General features: G+C 37.9%; 1 protein-coding gene across 1 annotated transcript; it reads left to right on the top strand.

Moving 5' to 3' along the window:
• Window positions 1–416: 416 nt before the first annotated feature.
• LOC110040894 (transmembrane channel-like protein 7) lies at window positions 417–19367 on the top strand. The gene is made up of 18 exons (XM_020746163.2): window positions 417–645; window positions 788–1046; window positions 2530–2602; window positions 3286–3367; window positions 3854–4077; window positions 5168–5316; window positions 5995–6142; window positions 7092–7256; window positions 8296–8465; window positions 9711–9813; window positions 10775–10872; window positions 11048–11149; window positions 11610–11685; window positions 13478–13608; window positions 14209–14238; window positions 14810–14947; window positions 15601–15679; window positions 17236–19367. Exons 1-18 carry the CDS (start codon window positions 564–566, stop codon window positions 17362–17364), a joined length of 2238 nt encoding a protein of 745 aa, XP_020601822.2. The 5' UTR covers window positions 417–563; the 3' UTR covers window positions 17365–19367.
• Window positions 19368–20113: the final 746 nt, after the last annotated feature.

Here is a 20113-nt window from a genome sequence, read left to right as displayed (position 1 = left end):
AACAACCCACTTGTGTTTCTAAAAGTGGAAATGACATTACAAAGAGAGGGTTAAAGTCTCTCTGATAATATTGCTTCCCCGGGATTGCTTCTCAATCGCCGGGGTCAAAGTGGACAAAAGTAAATATGGCGTATGTTTTCACGTGAAGCGATAGCTTGGTTTCCATTCTACTTAGTTATCGCACAGTATAGGAATAACTGATTTTTTAGGTCCCTTAGTGAATCAGAGCGAAATACTATGCTTAAGCGTAAGCAAATGGTATTTTGAAATCTTTCAAGAGTAACGTTTTGTTTTTGCACGTGACCATGAAGTCAGAGGGTGTCGTTTACGTAGCAACTACTTTACCAATCGTCGTCGCTCATTGAAAATTCGCCATCGTAAGACCAATCAGATGTCGCGTTTTATTTAGCACACGCTCACACTGAGTACTGCTCATCACGTTTCAGGAAGTTCGAGTAATGAGCGCGTAATGTTTATGATTTTGCCACCATTTTGGCAAGATAACTTTAGATTCAGCAATGTTACGAGTACTACATGAACTTTAGTGTTCTTACTCTTTGGATATGAACGGTCGAGTATCACCAGGTCGCAATATGTCGCAGTCTGTGGAACTGCATAACATCGCCCCCGATGCACCGACCGAGTGTGAGTAACGCTCCTGAGAGATTTTCTGTTTTGGTTGTCTCTTTTATCGCATCGTCTTGTGAACGATCACGAGGTGTTTATATTTAGCTAGCCTCGCAAAACTGCATTTTTTTTCAACGACAACCGCGAATTTTCGTTGCAGTTCTGTATGGCGATTTGGAGGACGATTCTGCGACCGCCAGGTCAATCAGCAGAGGGTTTCGAGAGCTTCCGAGCCGCAGCGCTCAGAGATCCATGCACAACACAAGCACCAGGAGAAGAAGCTCTGCAAGGAGAGGCTCAATGAGACCAACACATGATGTAGAGGTTATAAATGTCGAGGATTTCACAGATGAAGTTGAAGATGATCTGGCAAGCCCGAAAGAGCTTACACAACCCATGTCGGCAAAAAGGCGATACAAGTAAGCTTATAAGTTCAGTTTCTTTAGAACTCAAAAGGCTTTTGGTTGGTTTTGTATTTTCCGCAAAGAGCGAGCAGCAGCTGTAGTCTCAACATCATGATTACGGGATCATTCAAGTTCCGTTTATCACGTAGGTTAGATTACCGTTTCGGTTTATGATTTTTCGGAAATGAATACTCCAAGTAAGAACTTACAGCTGTATTTAAAACCTATCTTTAGGTTTGTGTTACGACTGTAAAGGTACTTGAAGCTAAATTTATTTCCGTTTTGTGTTCCGTGTGACAGAAGTTGCAATCGATTTGCGGATTAAAGTAACGTACATCAACTTGCATTTGTGTTGCGCTTATGATATGCCTTAATTCGTGTGGATTATCTCATACCGTAAGAAACGTGTCGTTTTCAACGCGTTTACGGTTGACAAAAGCAAATTTACAATATTAAATACCTAAAAGTCTTGAGGAAAGAGTTTAATTTCTTAAATTAACTACTAAAAGTTCGGAGAGGTGAACCCCTTCGTCATCAGGATAACAAATTGATGTTGTATAATCCGCCATATTTGAACTGTGTCTAACTTTAGCTTATAAATATTGAACTTACACCTAGCAAATATTGGTTTGTAAGTTTTATAACCCTTTCATAATTCTATCTTAAATTGAATTTTCTTTTTTTGTACTGCCGGCATGTCCTTGCTGTTCTTGTCCATATATGCACGATCAAGTTAGGTACACATCACACCAGCCCCTGCTTTGAGTCAAAATGGTAGTTAGTTGTTTACTCAAGGCTGTAACCAGACTTCAAACACAGACAAGGCAAACACAGCTTGCAAGCGACATAAACACAAGCCTCTAGAGGGCTGTGGGGGCGTATACCCCACATCCTCAAAGTATCAAAATTAACTGGAGACGAGACTTAATTGAACACTCCTCTGAGGGGCTTTTTGGTGATCAATACAAATTATGTTAAAACCTAAATAAATGTAAATTAATGAAATGAATTAAAATAAATGAATCAAAACCTAAAATAAATTTGTTTTCTCACATTGTTTAATTCTAAAGAAAGATCATTTTACCATTTACTCCATGTTTCTATTGAGAATGCAAACGCTGCAATCTGATTGTGTTCTTGTGGAAATCTGCTTATCTGATTGGTTCTCTCATCATTTTATATTCAACAATTAGGTTATGAGCCAAGATTTCCCTCGTGTGAAAGTTGATGAGTGTGCAGCCTGACTCAACTATTACGGTAGAAATCGAGAGCGAATAATCTGTAATCATTTTAGTATAAAACTACTAGTCATCCAAAACTTTAACTAAATCATTCTTCACTGACATGAAAAGGTAAACAAGCAGCTGCTAGTTTGTTAACAAGTGTGCCTTGCTATAGACTACTCACTGTTTACAAACTTAAACTGTTTAATACTTAAAGTGTTCCCCCATTTGTAAATTGTTTATTTTTTAACAACAGACATGTTTTTTGTTTCTAGGAGATCAATTAGAAATATTCAGAGGCAGAAACATATCTCCAGGTGGACAGCTTTCAAGTTAAGGATTGCTATGGTTAGTAACATACTGTACATGCAGTCTTGTTAAGTCTTTCCAAACCTCATCCTAAGTAATTTTGGCTTAATCCTCTATTAACCCCCCCCCCCCCCCCCCTTCTCTAACAAGTTGACAGTTACTTGTGATAATACACTGTTCATGGCTAGTCTTACGCAGCTCGTTTCGTCCCGGCTAAGGGACTCATCAGAGACCTTTCTGTTTGGCAAACTCGTTGGGCATCGCGCCCAAAGTCCCATTCGCTGACAAAATGATGATAGCAATCTCGCCTTATATCATCCCCTCTTTTTACCAATTTATTAAGCCTCCCGCCTCTCTCTGCCTCCCCATTACTTTACAACCAGGGCTGGGTTGCTCAAAGCCCAATTAAGCTAACTCAGGATTAGCGAGAATTTTGTTTTCAGTTTTGTAACTAATCAGTAATGTGAACTGATCATCGACCAGGAGGGGAGGTTGTGCAGCTTATTGGTGTCCTGAGAGACACTTAGTAAGAAAAAATTGTACCTGATAAGAGGGGTGCTTATTCAAGGGGGACGCTAATTCAAGGATTGACAGTATCTAACTCTTTTACAAATGAGTGAGAAACTGATCACCTTCAGGGAATGCAAAAAACGAGTGAAACGAATAAAATAATTTAACTAAATAAGCTTTTTCTGATTATGTCACTGTCCCTTGTCCAAAAGTACTGGAAGCTAACCACATCATCAATATCTGAATGGAGTCAAGATCTTGAGCTGTGGAAAGGACATTTAAAAGAAGTGGAAGGTAAAACAAAAAGCAGTTCAGTTGGTTTGTAGACAGCCAGTAACAGTACTAATGGAATATACAAACTATTACTTAACTGCACTTCCCTTGCTAGTTCATGGGTTTCATTAAGGGCTGGGCATTGGGCAAATTGACTGGCTGTGGATACAATAATTTTGCCTGGCTGGTTTGACCATCTGGAGGAAAGCTTTTTTTATGAAGAAGTTCAGTTCAAAAAGGTTTGGCCCACCTGCTAAAACTAGTTGCCCTGCTGCTGAAAACATTAATGAAACCCCTGGTTAGTTGTTGTTGTTTTTTTTTTTTACTAGACTGATTTCCATTTAGCCAGAATCAGATCTGTGAAGATGTTATTAAACCCTTATAATTATACTGAATGAAGTAATTTCTTACTCTAGATAAATGTCCTTGGAGCTGCATGTAATGCAGGTATGAATTTAAGTATGGCAATATGGTGTACACATCACTGATGTTTTATCCCTTTTGCAGGTCATTTTGGAAATGGAGTGTTATCATTCTTTATTTTCCTAAAGTGGTTACTCTTTTTGAATGTGGTGATCTTTACCCTGGAGTTTGCATTGATTTCGTTGCCGTCAATTATCATCGAGGCAAACATCACCTCGCAAGCCAACACAAACTCCTGCAATTTTGATGAATTTCGAATTGAGTCAAGATCTACTGCAGACCAAGTTATAGACTTTGTCACAGGGCAGGTGAGTAAGGAATGTGTATATGATCTTTTGGAGTTGATCCCTACTTTATTAAGGGTTGGGGAGAGGGGTGGGTGAAGGGGGATGGGGTGTGTTTGAGAAGCATATATACAATGTTAGAGTTGCTGGAGTCCTGACTGAGAACTGTTCTGACTTTTTGCCTGTTTACTCTAACCAAACCTAGGGCTGTCATTTAGTTTTGAGTTGCCTGTTGGCCTGATCTTCCCACCCATAACGAGGATGAGGACCAGGGCAAGGGTGAATTACATCTATATTCAACAACTGGCAGGTTCACTCATAACATCAAGGGTCCATTGAGCATGCTGAACTGTACGGTGTCACAGGTTACAGTCCTCAGAGAAAGCTCTGCCAACCTCCACTAATGTTCAAACCTCTAAACTGGCCACTTCCGCAATGACTAGGATATTGCATCCCAACCCCATCGATCCATACTTTTAACTCTAATCAAAAGCTCCCTTCAGTAGTCACTCTCTACAGTGGCCAGTTGATTCTGCTTCATGTGGGCTCTGGAAAGAGGTTCAATGGTAATTATCTAGAGTGAGTCCAGATCACTGTACGGGTCATGGAAAACCTGGAAAGTCATGGAATTTCATAATGTCATTTTCCAGGCCTGGAAAGTCATGGAAAAGCAAATATACTTTCAGAGAATAAAAGTGCAAAAAGACCAAAAGTTGAAAAAATAACAGAAAACCGTTTTTAATTCCAGTAAAAAATAAACACTACCACACATTCTATGCATCATGATGTGGGAAAATACCTTAAATAATAGATTGTTTTGACAATACTTTGAGAACAACTGCTTAACATAGGTCATGGAAAACTCGGAAAGGTCGTGGAAAAGATCATGGAAAATCATGGAATTTTGACAGCTCAAACGATTACGAACCTTGTGTGTTATTCACTTGGAGATTAGTTCTTTGTAGTAGTTCAACTTTGTGCCTTCCCATGGTTTAGTTGTGGATTGAGTAGGCCAGGCAAGGTGTAGTGTTTGAGGACTCTACTGACAGACTGTCCTAATCATTGAATCTTGTGTGCTCAGATTCCTGATTTAGATGTGATTGTTGAATTTCAGGGCTGGATTAATACAACCCTCATGTTTTATGCTGGATACCCTGCCACTCCATTAATATCAGAAGAAGATGTGAAATATGACCTTCCATTAGCTTACCTTCTTGTTGGGGGCTCGTATTTCTTTTGTAGTCTTCTTCTCATGGTCAGCAAGTAAGTACATGTAATGCATGTCCTTTTCATCTTGGTTAGAAAAGAGTTTACTCGGAATGTAAAATGAGAATTACATGCAGCCCCCTCCCCCAGCAAAATCAACACATGCACAAAATATGCATAATTATGGAGTTTATTTTGTCTGCATCAAAAGTGAGACATTTTCTTTCTGGGAAAGCCAGGATTTCCCAAGATGACCAGAACGTATCCAAAAATCCAAAAATCTTGGAAGGTTTCCAACAATGGTGCAAAAATGTCCAAAGTTTCCATGAAAAAGGTGATGTTGGAATGTTGGAGGAATTGGAGGATAATATTTTATACCATCCAAAATGTTGAAAAACTACATCTTGCAGATTTGAAGAATACTGCAATTCAGGATTACAATTCTGAAGTATTGCAAGAATATCGCAATACTGCCAACCCCTATGTTACAGTAAAAGTACATGTCATGTAGGGTAGCTTGTTGCAAACCATTATGGGTCATACAAACTTGAACTGCTTTGAGTGTTACTTTGCATCTTGCTACTTCCAAGGGCCAGTTTGTATGTAATTTCTGTTGCAAATTATGTTTGGAGACAGTGAAAAATGGAACTTTGTTCAAAATTGTGTCAGTTGTCTCATAGCATAGTATGAGCTTGTGTATGGTTTGACTTTATGGTTGCTCTTGTTTTTCTTTAGTTTAGCAAAGAATTTCCAACAAAGTTACATCGAAAGTGGTGGAACATCTGCATCCTTTTGCAACAAGGTGTTTGCCTCATGGGATTACTGCATATGTGATGAAAACACAGCCAAAGTTAGAAGTCAGAATATTGTACAAACTGTCAAGGTATGTGCTTTCTTGCAAGTGTTGCCAGTATACTGATCACGAGCAGTGTATTTGGTAGATGGTGCTTGTTACTGTAGTAACAGCTCAAAGTATGAAAGAAGCCTTCTCTTCTGTCAGGCCTGATGTTGTAGTTCAATGTAACTGCCAGTGTTAGGTTCGAACTTGGTTCTTATTATGCATGTAATAACAACAGATATATAAATGACCCATCAGTGTATTCAAGACTTTTATCAGAGGGGTCCTGCAAGATCAAGGAGAAATAATTCTGCTGATTCAAAGAGTATTTGATAAGAATGGTAAATGTTGCACAAGATGGGCTGTGAGGTGCAAAAGCATTCAATGGTTATGTAATGACATAACTCTGCAAAAAGAAACCCGGGCCTGGTTGTTTGAATGCCAGTTAATACTAACCCAGGATTAAAACCTGACGGAAGTATTACTGTAATTTTGCTTCACTCTATAAAAATGTTTTTCAGTACTTACGTTTTGTGCAGTTTGAGATTATTTTAACTCAAAACAGAAGGACATACTTGTAACATAAACTGACAAACTTACCGAAAAGTTTCAAAACTGAAATTAAAATTCTTGCTAATCCTGGGTTAGCTTAACCATGCTTTGAACAACCTGGCCGAATAATGGCTAAACTCATTTAATTAGTGAATAAAAATCCTGGATTGTTTGAAAAGTGCTAAACAAGGCAGGGGTTTCATTAAATTTTTAAACAGGAGGGCAACTGGTTTTCATAGGCAGATAAAACTATTTGAACTGAACTTCTTTATAACCAAAACTTTCCACTAGATGGCCCCTAATGAAACCCTTGCGAGTGATTTCTGGATTATAGAAGACAGTCAGTTACTGTATGATAGTACCTTTGTCTGTGCACTGACCTGATTAGCAGCGAATTGTTAGGCATTAAATTTATTTTATCATATGCCTTTGTGTTCTGTAGGCAGAATTGGCTGAAGAGGAGCGACTGCTTAGAGTACAAAATCGAACAACAGGCCAAAAATGTCGGCTTTACACTGTGCGAGGTTTAATCACTCTGCTGGTGACAGGACTACTGGGAGCAGGCGTGTATGCTATCGTTGTTACTGTTGAACTTTCTACAGACCCTGTAAGTACTTTCTCTATACTGTAGTTTATTTAAGAAGTAGAAAAGATGTACTGTGTTTCTATTGAGTTATAGAAACACGAATGGAAGTTTGGGAGAACGAGAAATGCTGTGGGAACATGAGCCGTAGGTGAGTGTTTCCACAGCTTTTTCGAGTTCTCCCAAACTTTCACTTGTGTTTCTACAACTCAATAGAAACATGGAGAACATGTTTTCTATTTCTTTTAGAAAACACCGCGACGAAAAAAAGAAAAACATCTTGTTTACTTTGATCATAAAAATGTAAATTCTCTTTGCTCGCGCCATCATTATGTCAACAGCCCGTGCTAGTTCTGTGTGTCTATCGAGTTATAGAAAAACGATTTTCAACCAATCAGCGTGCATATTTTCTTAGGACTGTTCTCTAATGTAATATAATTAATATGTCTTGAACAGTATTCTCCACGTACTGTATTTTATTGATTAAATGCGTTTATTTCAACCTTGTCATTGTTGATCTGGCATTTATTTTTCATAAAAAAAGAAAACATATTTGACTTTTGTAGCTCATTTGACCCTGGAGTTTGTTAGAGTTTTATTCATTATTTGTGAGAGCTAAATATTTTATTATTATACCTGAAGCTTATTATACATGTCGAACATGAAGTCCTTGAGACGTTTAATCGAGAAAATACGTATGTAGGTTTCAAAGTTTGAATAAAATTTTAAATGCTGGTTTATATGCTGGGTTTCAAAGTTTCTGGTTGGTAGTCAGTTCCCCTGTTGTTTGCGAGATTTCTGTTTCCTAAATTAAGATGTCTTAAGAGGACATTAACATTGTGCAGTTCCTGAAAATATCCATACTCCCCCCACAGAGGGGAATATAAGGTTACTGTAGACCTTAAAGGGCTGATTTTGTCCAAAGGTGTCTTTTTAAAGCGAAATTGCATTTGTTTCCAGCTTGAAGTGGAAATACATGTAAACTGTCAGATTTTTAGCTTCAGACCAGGTTCTACATAGTCTTAATTAATTGTGTTTCTTCTTGATCTGTGTTTTCATTTAGAAATATCAGACGCAAGCAGCTGAAATAAGTAGCTTTCTGAAGACAGTGTTAAGTTTCTCACCATCACTGACAATCACCTTCCTGAACTTTATTTTGCCATTGCTTTTCAATGTGTTATCTAACTTTGAAGACTGGAGTCCACGGTTTGATGTGAATATTAACTTGTTTAGGTAGGTGCAGGATGATTCTGTTCTTATTTTTCACTGGGAGTTGATAGTTGAAAATTAAGGTGGCTTACTACAGCTTTGATGGATTATAACAGCCCATCTCTTTTGAAACTTGAACAATTAAATTTCGACAAATGGCCAAAATGAATGACCAAGTACCTATGGAGAGAATGGGTACTAGTAGGTTAAATCATGTTTTCTCAAAATTTACCCATACGACTCCCACCTCAAAATTTCAGGAATAAGAAATTGGCTCTGATTTAACATTCATGCAAAGTAAAATTAGAATCTTTTAGACAGATTTTTCACATACTAAGAAAATGTGAAATCAAAAATAGCTAAAAATGTTTCTTACAGGGTTTGACTTTCAGGAAAATACCTTGGAGCCAGCTGGCCCCTAAGTTTTTAGATTTGATTGCCAGCAGAAGTATTCGGGTGCTTGCCATTAAGCAAAAAAATTCTGGGAATTTTGGTTGAAAGTCAAATGGAACAGTAATTTTCCGGAAAATCCATTTGGAAATTGTAGACTACCTCTAGAGGTAGTCCTCTTTTTCTGTTTGGAACAGAAACATGGAAATTTCCTTACCATTATTTTGGTAAATTTTCCAGTTTCCAGTCCAGAATTGGAGTGTATTAAATTTTGCAATTTTTGTTCTATTAATTAATTAATCATTCATCGTGAACAATAGCGAACATAACAAAGCATACAATGTAAGGTACTGTATTCCCCAATAGGTACCTCTATATTTACACTCTGATAAACTTTGTTCTTATCATGTTCTGTTTGATGGCTGCACAAGCGAGATTTTGAAGAACTTAGCAGCAGAGGACAGTTCTGACAGTGAGAATGGTGCAGTGGAAGTTAACTGATGGACAAAATCAGACAAAAAAACTCCTAAACATGAAGCTGAGACATGTTGGAATACCTGTAATAATTTAAAAACAGTTCAACAGCTTGAATTTCATTATTAATTGATATTATAAAGGTATTAAATTTTGCAATTTTAATCTTCGTGTGTCATATATTCTGCAAGTATTAATTTTTGCGATGTTTTCAAATCGCGAAAATCGTGAAATTTAGTACTTGCGAAATTTAGTGAGAATAAGGTTATCAGACGGAAGACTGTTCCAGTCAATGGTGGTTCTTGACTAGAAAGTATTCTTATAGGTGTCAGAGCATGTCTGGAGCAGGATGAATTTCAATGGATGAGATGATTTAAATTCTTCTATGTACTATTTGTTTCGTAGGACTGTCCTGTTAAGGCTGGCGTCAATAGCTGTACTGATGATAACACTCTATGTAGAGGTGGAAAGCAGATGTGATGATAACCCAACCACGTGTTGTCAACAGGTAAGGCATCTTACAGGGGTTTCAACAAGATTTTTATCAGGAGGGCATCAGAATTTGACATCCAAGCAGAAAATCCGATATAAAATTAGGTTTTTTTTTTTTACTTAAAATAAGTTCAACATTTTAGAAGACTGTTAGACAGTCTTGTAAAAAAGGCAAGAACAATACCACATAAATATCGATGAAGCAGATGTGCAAATGCTGTTTTACAGCTGGTCAATTTGCCCAGTACCTGGGGCCCGTTTCTCGAAAGCCCCGGAAACTTTTCGGGCCCGTAAAGCCATTTTTAGTTCATCTGTATCTAAAAACAGAGAAGTTTATACGCCTGAAACTTCTTGTATGAAGGGAACCTCTGTTCATATTAAGAATATGTAAACAAAACAGCTCTGTAATAGTAAGGGTAGAGATTTTGCTACAGCTTTCCGGGCCCGAAAAGTTTCCGGGACTTTCGAGAAACGGGCCCCTGGCCCTTAATGAAATCCCCGTGTCTTGGATCCTGTTTGCCCTTCATAATGTTGTAAAGTCAGAATCTCTAGATTACATAAATTTTTGCATGGAAACGTTGTGAAGAAATCATTACCAGTAAACCGTCTGAAAACTATCGTGAAGTAGCAGTTTGTTTGTAGCCAATCAATATCAATGTTAGGAAGCATGATAAAATAAATTATTCAATCATAGGACATTACATTTTTAAAGCACAAAATGGTTCATTGAATTTTTCCTGCATAGCAGTACATGTATGTTATGTGACCTTTGTGAGTCACAAATTCTCCTCCTGTGGGGCAAGTATCTTGGATTGCAAACATTTTTCATTTCTCTAGGGTTAGAACAGCACGATCTCAAGAAAAGTGTCAATAAGCACAAGTAACGATTAGATCTCTATTGATATGCTCCTAGTATGCAGATTGAATATTTTTAATATAATTTTTGAATAATATATTTTTTTAATTTCTGATTTCAGAATTGGGAAAACCAGATTGCTTCACAGATGTACATGCTGATTTGGATTGACTTTTTTCTGCACATCATAGTGTCACTTGTGGGTACTACTATTTGGAAGTAAGTATAGTTCATATTTATCGCAGTTCAGTAGTATTATTGGAAGGGGAGTGCAGCAAACTTTAAGTTATTGGATATAACACTAAAATGCTTTTGCATTGTCTACGTTGCACACCAGATCAGACCTATACAAGATTTTTTGCTGTATCTCACTGATGTAATGTTTAATTTTCAGACTGTTGTACAAACACACTTCCTGTTTCAAGAGATTTGGCTTGCCTGAATTTGACATCCCTAAACAGGTTCTACAGCTGGTGTATGGGGAATGCCTGATATGGTGAGTTACAGTAGTGTACTTGACATCCATGTTTTGTAGTGGCAACTACTGTTGATTTTATCTTTAGCGTGAACACATGAAAACATGATCTGGATAAGAATCAATCATTTGGAGTTTGGCAGACCAAGCTTCTAGAGGGGTTCAGGGCCATGCATGCTCCCCCAGGAAAGGTTTTGGATTTTAACTCTCTAAAGACCCCTTTCCTGTGTTCCTGAGTCATTAAATGAAAACTCTGACTGATTTTATGAAACAGTGGAAACTGGTATGGTGTCGTTCCTGGTACCCATTCACCACTTTGTATGCCATTTATAAGTAGACAGTGTACGTAGGGCATACATGTATGTAGCATGTTTATTTACTTAATATGTTATTGTGAAATGCAGTTTCTTATTTTGTGAACAAACATTTTTAGATGTGCAGCACACTATTATAAAAACTTGAAAATGTTTCTTTGTTGCAGGATTGGAACCTTCTTTAGCCCCCTCATGCCAGCAATGGGCGTTGTTAAGCTTTTTTTGGTGTTCTACATCGAAAAGGTGTGTGGTTGGTTTTTCACCAATGTCGATAACGTGAAATTGCCTGGGTGGTGGATTTCGTCTTGCTATCCATACGACACACAAATTTTGGATTGTTCCCTGTGTGTCACTGAATCATATTTTATAAATTTGTTCCAGTTAAAACAGGGGTTAATTTGCAGTTAACTAGTCCTCTTTGTCCAGGTAGGGACTCAGGGGCTGAAGGCTGCAATGGGATACAATGATTGCTTGTAGCAAAAAGATGTTTACTGGCTAATAAAAGATGCATTGTCTATGCAATGTGGAAGTGTCACCTCACTAATTAATTATCCCCAGTTAACACATAACATCATCAGCTTGGATTGTTTGTTTGAGTTTGTCAATACAGCAGTTTTAACTTGAGTGTCAAAAGTAACTTGCATTGGCCTTGGTTTTTCATAAGTAGGCTTAGCATTGTTGTAAAAAACATATGCCATTCTCTTTAGAAACCAATCAAAAAGTAAAATGAAAACCAATTGGAATCACTCACATATGTTCTCCTTTGCTTCACTCCAGTTACCACTATTTGCTTTGAGGCTTGGTTGGTTTCAGGGTTTGTATGCATCTTGAAAACTGTTGAATTCCAGGAGTTTGATTTCAAGGCCTTGAAAGTACTTGAAATTGGTTTTCGGTCCTTGAAAGTCCTTGAGTTTTCTATAGAATGAGGTTGAAAAATATTAATGCTTTTGAGGCTTTAAATTGAATGAAAGCTAGTGAAATCAAATGTTCAGGTAAACAAAACATAACGTTCTCAATGCTCATGAAATGTGTGAAAACACTTGTTTTTCGTTCGCAGTGCTCTCTCTCGTTACTCTTGCGCATGTATGTTGAGCTAAGGGTGCACAGCATATGTCTGGTTTGCACGTGTTTTCAAGCTCTCATTCTCTGGCATTTCTGTATGTGTGTTGGGGTTTAGTTGGGTGCCACAATGCCAGGCAGGTGTCATTCAACACAAACATTTTGCTTGGTTTGAGGTAAATTGTCATAAAAAACAGTCCTGGAAATATCTAAGAAGGATCCTGGAAAGTCGTTGAAAAGTCCTTGAATTTTTTGCCTGAAAAAGTGTATGAACTCTGTGGTTTGCTGGATTGTCTGCGGGTCCTTTGTTATTGGCAGCTGAAGGAGTGATCCGTTGGGGTTAGTTTCTCAACACCCAAGTTAAAACGTCTCTATCAGTTTATGAGTACATGTAACAGTAGTGGTGTAATGATTAATCGAATTCTTGATTAATTGTGATAATCATTATGACTGTTCGGTTCAATTCACAATTCTTTGATTCCACGTTTTGATTTTAGTTCGATTTTTTGCATACCTTTCCCTGAGTGCCCTCAGTGAGTTATTATAATTATTGTGAAATCAGAATCCAGAACTCTTTAAAATGTGCATTTTTGATTGACGAGTAAAGACGTTTGCAGTTTGTACGCCATTTTGTGTTGCATGGTAAAAATGTTGCCCTTCTACCACCCCTTGAGAATTTCCAAATAAGGCAAACCATGTGTGACATGCTCATTGTATCCTAAAACTGAAGCGTTAGAGTTGTATGTTGTTTAAATTGTGTATCATGTTGAAAGAATTAAAAAACAGTAATATTTTGCATAATTCAATTGAAATAATCGAAATCGAAAGGCAGTAATTGAAATTGAATCGAATCGCAAGGAATATGAAACATTACACCCCTATCTAACACCGTAACACCTTTCACCACTTGTACTGTTTGACTGAGTGTATTACTGGGCACAAGAAAACAAAATTTTCTTTGATTGTCTCTGTAAAGGTTGCCCTGATGTACAACAACAAGCCTTCGGACAAGGTTTACCAGGGAACTCGTTCAAATTACCTCTTCACTGTGTTGCTTTTGATCTCCTTCCTCATGTGTCTTGTTGCAGTTGGGTGGGGTGTCACAAGGTGAGCTGTAGGCATGGTAATAGTTTTTATGCAGTCGTGAACTACAATTTATTAATTTTATTGGCTTGATTAAGCTTCAGTAATGGCCGGGACATTCTAGCAGATTGTACTCAATTCCTGGTCTTGTCAGGAAATTCAGTTTTACAGAGCCTGTCTGGGGTGATAGCAAAAATTTGGGGTGGTACTTTGTTTACAGATTGTTGCTTTAATAGGGTCAACTCTGTGCCATCTTTACATTATCTGGGTTTGCTACTGGCTGGTTGTCCCGAAAGTAACAATCCAGGTTGTGAATGCAAGGATTTTCTTTAGGCATGTAGAGTACTTAGTAATGTGTAACACTTTTGGTTGTCACTATTTTCAATTTTAATTATTATTAACTTGATGTGGCAAGTGTGGTGGCCTAATGGATAGTGTGATTGGACTCTGAATCAAATGGTCTGGGTGTGAGCCCTGGCCAGGGTCATTACGTCAGGGTCAATCAAGGTCAATCAGAATGTTGATGACCATGCCATTCTAAGTCAAGTTTATAAAATTGTGATATATTCCTATTTAGAATGTCAGTTTTATATTATTAATCACTGTGTTCTTGAAACCTTCCAGGGTGAGGCCATCTTGCCAAGGACCATTTAGGTATGGTGTTGGTTCATGCCGTTTATTAGTAAATACTGCCTGTAAAACCAACAGCTGCTAAGTTGAATAATAATGTCCATGGAATTTTTTGGTGTGCTGGACCAATGTACATGTGGTGTGTTGACCTGATTGTTTGTGCTTTAATAATTCAACTCTGAGTAGAGAAGTCTAGGTTTGAGCTCAGACCATGGTCATTATGTTGTGTCTTTGGGCAAGACACTATTCTTTGTCTTGCAGTTACCTTTCTGTAGATTGCAGCACCTCTTTTGAGTATAAATGAGTGCCACCAAACTAGGGCAATCCAACGAAATACTGAGAGTTACAATGTTATAGGTATTCAATGCAGGCTTGGTTCATGCTGCAGAAACCAGGCTAAGCTCTGGAGCTGAGGGCTACTTTCTGGCATGAGCAGAGCCATCATGCCTTCCTTTCTGTAGCCATGTATTTGTTTCTAATTTAAAGTGTAGGTACATAAACCTTTCGCCCCTGTATCAAGTCGTGAACGTACACCCCATCCCCCTTCTCCCAGCTAAATGACTAAATAACTGTTTCTTTTGTATTTTTTGCTCAGCAATGTAAATTGCGATGCAGATAAGAGGATCTTTGGTGTTCTCAGTGATGAGATTGATTCATGGCCTTCATGGATCCAAGAAATCATAAACTACATAAGTACTGCAGCATTCATTTTTCCTATTCTGATGGTGATCTGGTAAGTAAAATATGCACTGATCTAAGGAGGTTACTTCATGAAATGATATGTGGTGTGTAGCACTGCCTTTGCTGTCATGTATCTAGTCCACCTTACAGTGAAATTTTGAGTTTACTTCAGAAAAAGGCTCTTGTTCATGTAACTGATTTAATTGGGTGTTATTATATGGCCAGCTCCGTGACTGGGCAAGATGAACCAAATCCTGTGCTGTGATTTGCTACCAAACAGGCAAGATTACCCTATCTTGCCCACTCAGGACTACCCTCTGTGTCCTGCAAGAAAAATTTCCCAGAAAGCCTTATAATAAATCCTTTATTGACCAAGCTTGATCAGTCAAGATGGCTGGATATTGGCCTCGTTCTTTTTTTGCGTGTTTGTGTGTACATCTCGACTCTGTCGTGGTCTGAATGCAGCCAATATCCCATGTATAATGCAGTCAAACCTTTGCCATTAGTCAGCTCTCTGCATTTGCCAGGAATTCTTGTGGTGACTATGCACTGCTAGTCATATTGAAACCTTCCTGTATCAGCCACCACCTCTGTGATGACCAGTTAATTTTCCCTCAGGGCAGTGGTTCTAGAGAGAGCTACATATGTTTACCATAATTTGCCAGTCTGCTATGACTCACTCAGCTTGTTTGTTCTCATTTGCAGCTTGATGTTGTACTACTTCAGATCCATGACAAAGTCTCATTTGCATATGATTGAGATGCTTAAGGACCAGCTGGTGCTGGTAGGACAATTTTAGATCACTTTTTAAAAAAAAAAAAAAAATTAAAAGGCTAGTTCTTGGCAAACAGGTGAACTCAAATGGAATGCATGAATTTATTGTGAAAACAAACCACAACCAAAGAAAGCAAAGAAAAACAAAACCAAACAGGAAGTACTGTAATATATGTAATAATATTAGCAATTATATTCCACGGACACGCATTGAATATGAGATGATAGATAGTCTGCTGGCAGCCAGTTTAATCTCCAAGGGTCACTTAGACGAGTGTTTTAGTCATCGCCAATGCAAAAGGATGGTATGGCAGTGGCTGAGTAGGGAAGAAGGCGTGCTGTGCCCATGTCTCGTCCCATTCCCCTTTAGGCTAAAGTGTCTTGCCTCATAGCCCCAGCCGAATTTCAAGAGAAAAACAGACTCCTAGCAGTCTAGATGATAGATAGCCTCCCACGCAGATGCCCTTAGGGCTCATCACATGTTCCTTCCCCAAAAACGTCTGCTCAACGGATTGGTCACTTCTGTTCACTGGCGGTTAGCCAATCATAGCCTCTCTTCCTATCCGTGGAAAGCTGGACTTTGACCCCACACTTCAATACGAGAAGTGAACGAGTTGCACTAGCAACTATAGATGTACAGAGTATTTTAGAAATACCAACAAGTGATGAGATCCACTTGGAGGACTGAAACCATGGTGTTACCTGAACTAAGTCAAACAGTGGGATATACAACATGCAAAACAGTCAACTGATTAGCACGTAAATGGCTAAATTAGAATCATGTGGTGCCAGAACGGACAAAGGAGGAATAAACCTATACATCGAGCTCGAGAGACATGAGCTCAATCAAATTGATGGAAGAAACGTAAGAACATCTCCAGAGAAATGTATAGCTTTCTCGAAGTAAAGCTATGGTGTCTCTGAAGAAAAACCGGACAAGGATAAATATGATATCTGTGATAAGAAGCAACATACTGTACTTGCAAACAGTTTTAATCAAACTGCAGCCAGGCACGGCATCACAGTATAGAATGCAAGTAAGCAACATGTCATGGAAAATTTCATATTTTGCCCTTCAAAAGCAAATACTGAGAAACTTAAAAACATATCTTGCAATAGAAATGAGCCTAAAAAATGTATAAGCACATGGCAAACAGCAGAGGTGTCAAACGCTGTGAAGTGTCATGCAGATAACAACGGATTGGTTCTTTCAAAACAAAGGCTAACAGCCAGTTTATGGAAGTGGTGTGTTGAGCAGATGTTCGTGGGTTAGGAACACGTGACAAGCCCTAAGAAGAAGAAGTGCAGTGCCGAGTTGGCGATAATCATCTCGTTTCCAACGAGCGTGAGTGGAATAATTGTTTTAATTATTAAAAATGCCCCCTAAATATAGAAAACTAGAAATATAAAATAAAAATAAAGATGCCCCCAAAAATTATGGGTTCGCTTACTATAGTCGTAGAGCCATGGTATAATGGTTCATGTAACTTGATCCAGTTTTTAATAATTACTATTAAGGATAGTGAATGGAATTGATTTAAAAGATTATTCTGTTTGATATTTTAGGAGGGTAGGGACAAGAGATTCTTAATGGAAAAACTTGTGCAAGATGCAAAGAACACTGGAGATGATGATTCCTCCTCAGGACAGACACAGCATACTTCACTCCAACCACCCAGCAACTTACAGTTCTAACTTACATAATTATCAATTTCTTCAGGCTTAAGTGTATTTGACAGATATTTTTATATTTCATCATCTTGTCCTCTTTGTCCCATGGGGTCATACTGGGCATCCACATGAGTTGCCTTCTTTTCTGTTGGTCTTGAGCCGCTCTTTTAGCCTGGCACAAACTCATGTTGATCCCCATCAGGTCTTTCTGGATGTTTTTACGCCACATGATTCTCAGTCTGCCACGTTTCTGTGTGCCTTGTGGGTTCATTTGCTTGGAAAAACAAGAACATTGATATCTTTGGTAAATGTTTATAATTTTGAAACAATTTTGAATATTATGCTTGATTGCCTTATTCCTAGTATATTTCACTTGTCTCTATTTGTTTGGTTCAAACAATATGTTGAGTTACCTTCTTGTTTTGATGTCACAGCCTGACTATAGTCCAAGGTCCTAACCCCCTGCAATTTCTGACCCAACAAACATTACGATATCCATTTTTTTTCTTTTTGATTTCCATATCATGATCTTGTGTACATTCCATAAAGCAAATTGATAAGAAAATATCTGTCATATACACTTATTATTGATAAATGATTAGCTATTAAGTACCTGAACAAATTTATTTAGAAGTGCTGTATTTAGCAACTTCACGATTTATGGAGATGCATTCAGTACATATTTTATCAGATTATAACACCTGCATGTTGTAGTTTATTACCATCATTTGCAGTAGACTTGAATCACTTTCCTTGTAGCTCATAATTCAAAGAAGCCAAATTCATAACACTGGCAATTAAACGATGGTCATATTATTTTGGCTAGAGTGATTACTTTGGTTTTTGTCTTACGACACTCAATTGAAAACTGCTTCAATAGGAACTTTACAGCAACACATTGCATAAGCTGTGGCAGCATGACCATGAGCAGAGAGAAGTCTGAAAGTTTAATTGATTATGGATGGGTATCCTAATTACTTACAAATACTGTTGAATCAACAACATATACCATACATATTCATAAACAGATTTACATTTCTGAAGTTGGTTTGTTTGGTTGGACTTAAAGACTAACTTAATTTTTATGCCATTGTGACAGAAGACATTTTAGAATAATATTATTACCTAGAATAATGTTGTTTATTTTTTCCTTAATGTACTTTTGCCAACTTATTGAAGGTAGTTTCTTGTGTGAAGACATTTTTCAAGATCAGTATTTTTGTACTGCAACTTTATTCAACTATACAATTACAGTGGCAATTTATGTAATAATATTATAGTGCCAGTGGTTGTTGATTGTAATATAGTGCCAGAAGTGTAAATAATTACTTCCAGTTTGGGCCACTTTGAGCAGATGTTGCAGGAATTTGTCACTTGAGGTAACTTTTTAATATTTTGGATTGTAGAGCAGGCTGTGGCCAAGACGTATTTAATAATATTATTATTTCACTGTGCATTTTAATAACATGTGCACTCAGAAGTTCAAAATGTAACAGTAGAATGGTAGCAAAAAACAAGATTGTTAAATTGAGTTTTAAACTTTTGGGTCCACATGCTGTTGAAAGGTGCAACATTTAAGGGGGTTTGGATACTTTATGTTAAAAATTTGTTTTTTGTGTTCTCTGACATTTGATAGGTGTCCAGAAACATGCTGTTCATGTATGCAATTAATTGAAATTTAAGTAACAGTCAAGGTACACCAAACATTGGTATTGAGAAAATCTTTGTGGGCTGGACAGAGGACTACTTCTGTTATTTTACAAGCTCAGGGCAATATTTTTGTCACAGTGACATATGCTTTCAGAGCAAAATGGTTGTGATAACAGTTTGTTTTTGTTTTGCCAGAAAAAAAGCAGTGCTTTAGTTTAGGATTATTTGAGGAGTGCTCCTTAATTGCACCCATAAGTTATGAATTTTGAATTTATAGTCCAGTGGTTGTGCTGTGCACAGAATAACCTGTACATGGAACTTATTTAAAACAAGCTGCAGGGAGCAGCTTTTAATAAAAGGAGGTCTTTTATTCTGTATGTCTGTTGTATTGTTGTCTTTTATTTGTCAATGAGTACCTAGAAAAAATGTGGAAGTGCAATGGCCTCATGGTTAGTGTGCTCAACTTAGGATAAGGTCTGAGAACCCAGATTTGAGAGCCCTGGCTGGGGACATTGTTTTGACTTCTTGGGCAGGACACTTCACTCTCAGTGCCTCTCTCCACCCAGGTGAATGAAGGTGTACCAGCAAATTTAATATTAGCGGGTAGCCCTGCGATGGACTAGCATCCCATCTAGGGAGGAGTAGAGATACTCCTAGTTGCTTTATGCTACAGGAACAGAGGATAATCACTGACCTGACGGGCCACTCGGCTCTTATGTAGACCTAGCTTGCGAACGCAGACGTATTTCTGGCTGTCACTTGTCTCTGCCGAAAATAACATCTGCGAACCTGAGCCAGGAAATGATTTCTGTGATGTAGGAATCTTAAGCCAATCACAGTTTAGCTCAAGTAGCCCCAGAACTACTGCACGAGGTATTCGCTGTGAGGAGCACTCGAGTTTCATTCTATCATGGAATCTGATTGTCCAAGGAGAAACAAAAGTCATTACGTCACAGAAATCATTTCCTGGCTTGGTTTCGCAGATGTTATTTTCGGCGGAGACAAGTGATGGCAGGAAATAAGTCTGCGTTCGCAGGCTAATGTAGACCTAAACAATTGTTTTTTTTAGACCAAGAAAATATAGGTCTACAGTGCATACACATTTGTGCTGCAGGTATTGTTT

This window comes from Orbicella faveolata, unplaced genomic scaffold (assembly GCF_042242905.1).
Source record: "Orbicella faveolata isolate gen_17 unplaced genomic scaffold, um_ofav_v1 contig_2, whole genome shotgun sequence".
NCBI classification, from domain to species: domain Eukaryota; kingdom Metazoa; phylum Cnidaria; class Anthozoa; order Scleractinia; family Merulinidae; genus Orbicella; species Orbicella faveolata.
The sequence above is the reverse complement of the archived record's forward strand: the minus strand, read 5'-3'. Positions and strand labels throughout refer to the sequence as shown.

Bases quoted from the DNA above. Each gene is read 5' to 3' on its own strand.
- LOC110040894 (XM_020746163.2), top strand. From the start codon at position 564: ATGAACGGTCGAGTATCACCAGGTCGCAATATGTCGCAGTCTGTGGAA. The intron at 9,814-10,774 runs GTAAGGCATCTT...TTCTGATTTCAG, and splicing joins CAACCACGTGTTGTCAACAG to AATTGGGAAAACCAGATTGC. The intron at 11,686-13,477 runs GTGTGTGGTTGG...GTCTCTGTAAAG, and splicing joins TGGTGTTCTACATCGAAAAG to GTTGCCCTGATGTACAACAA.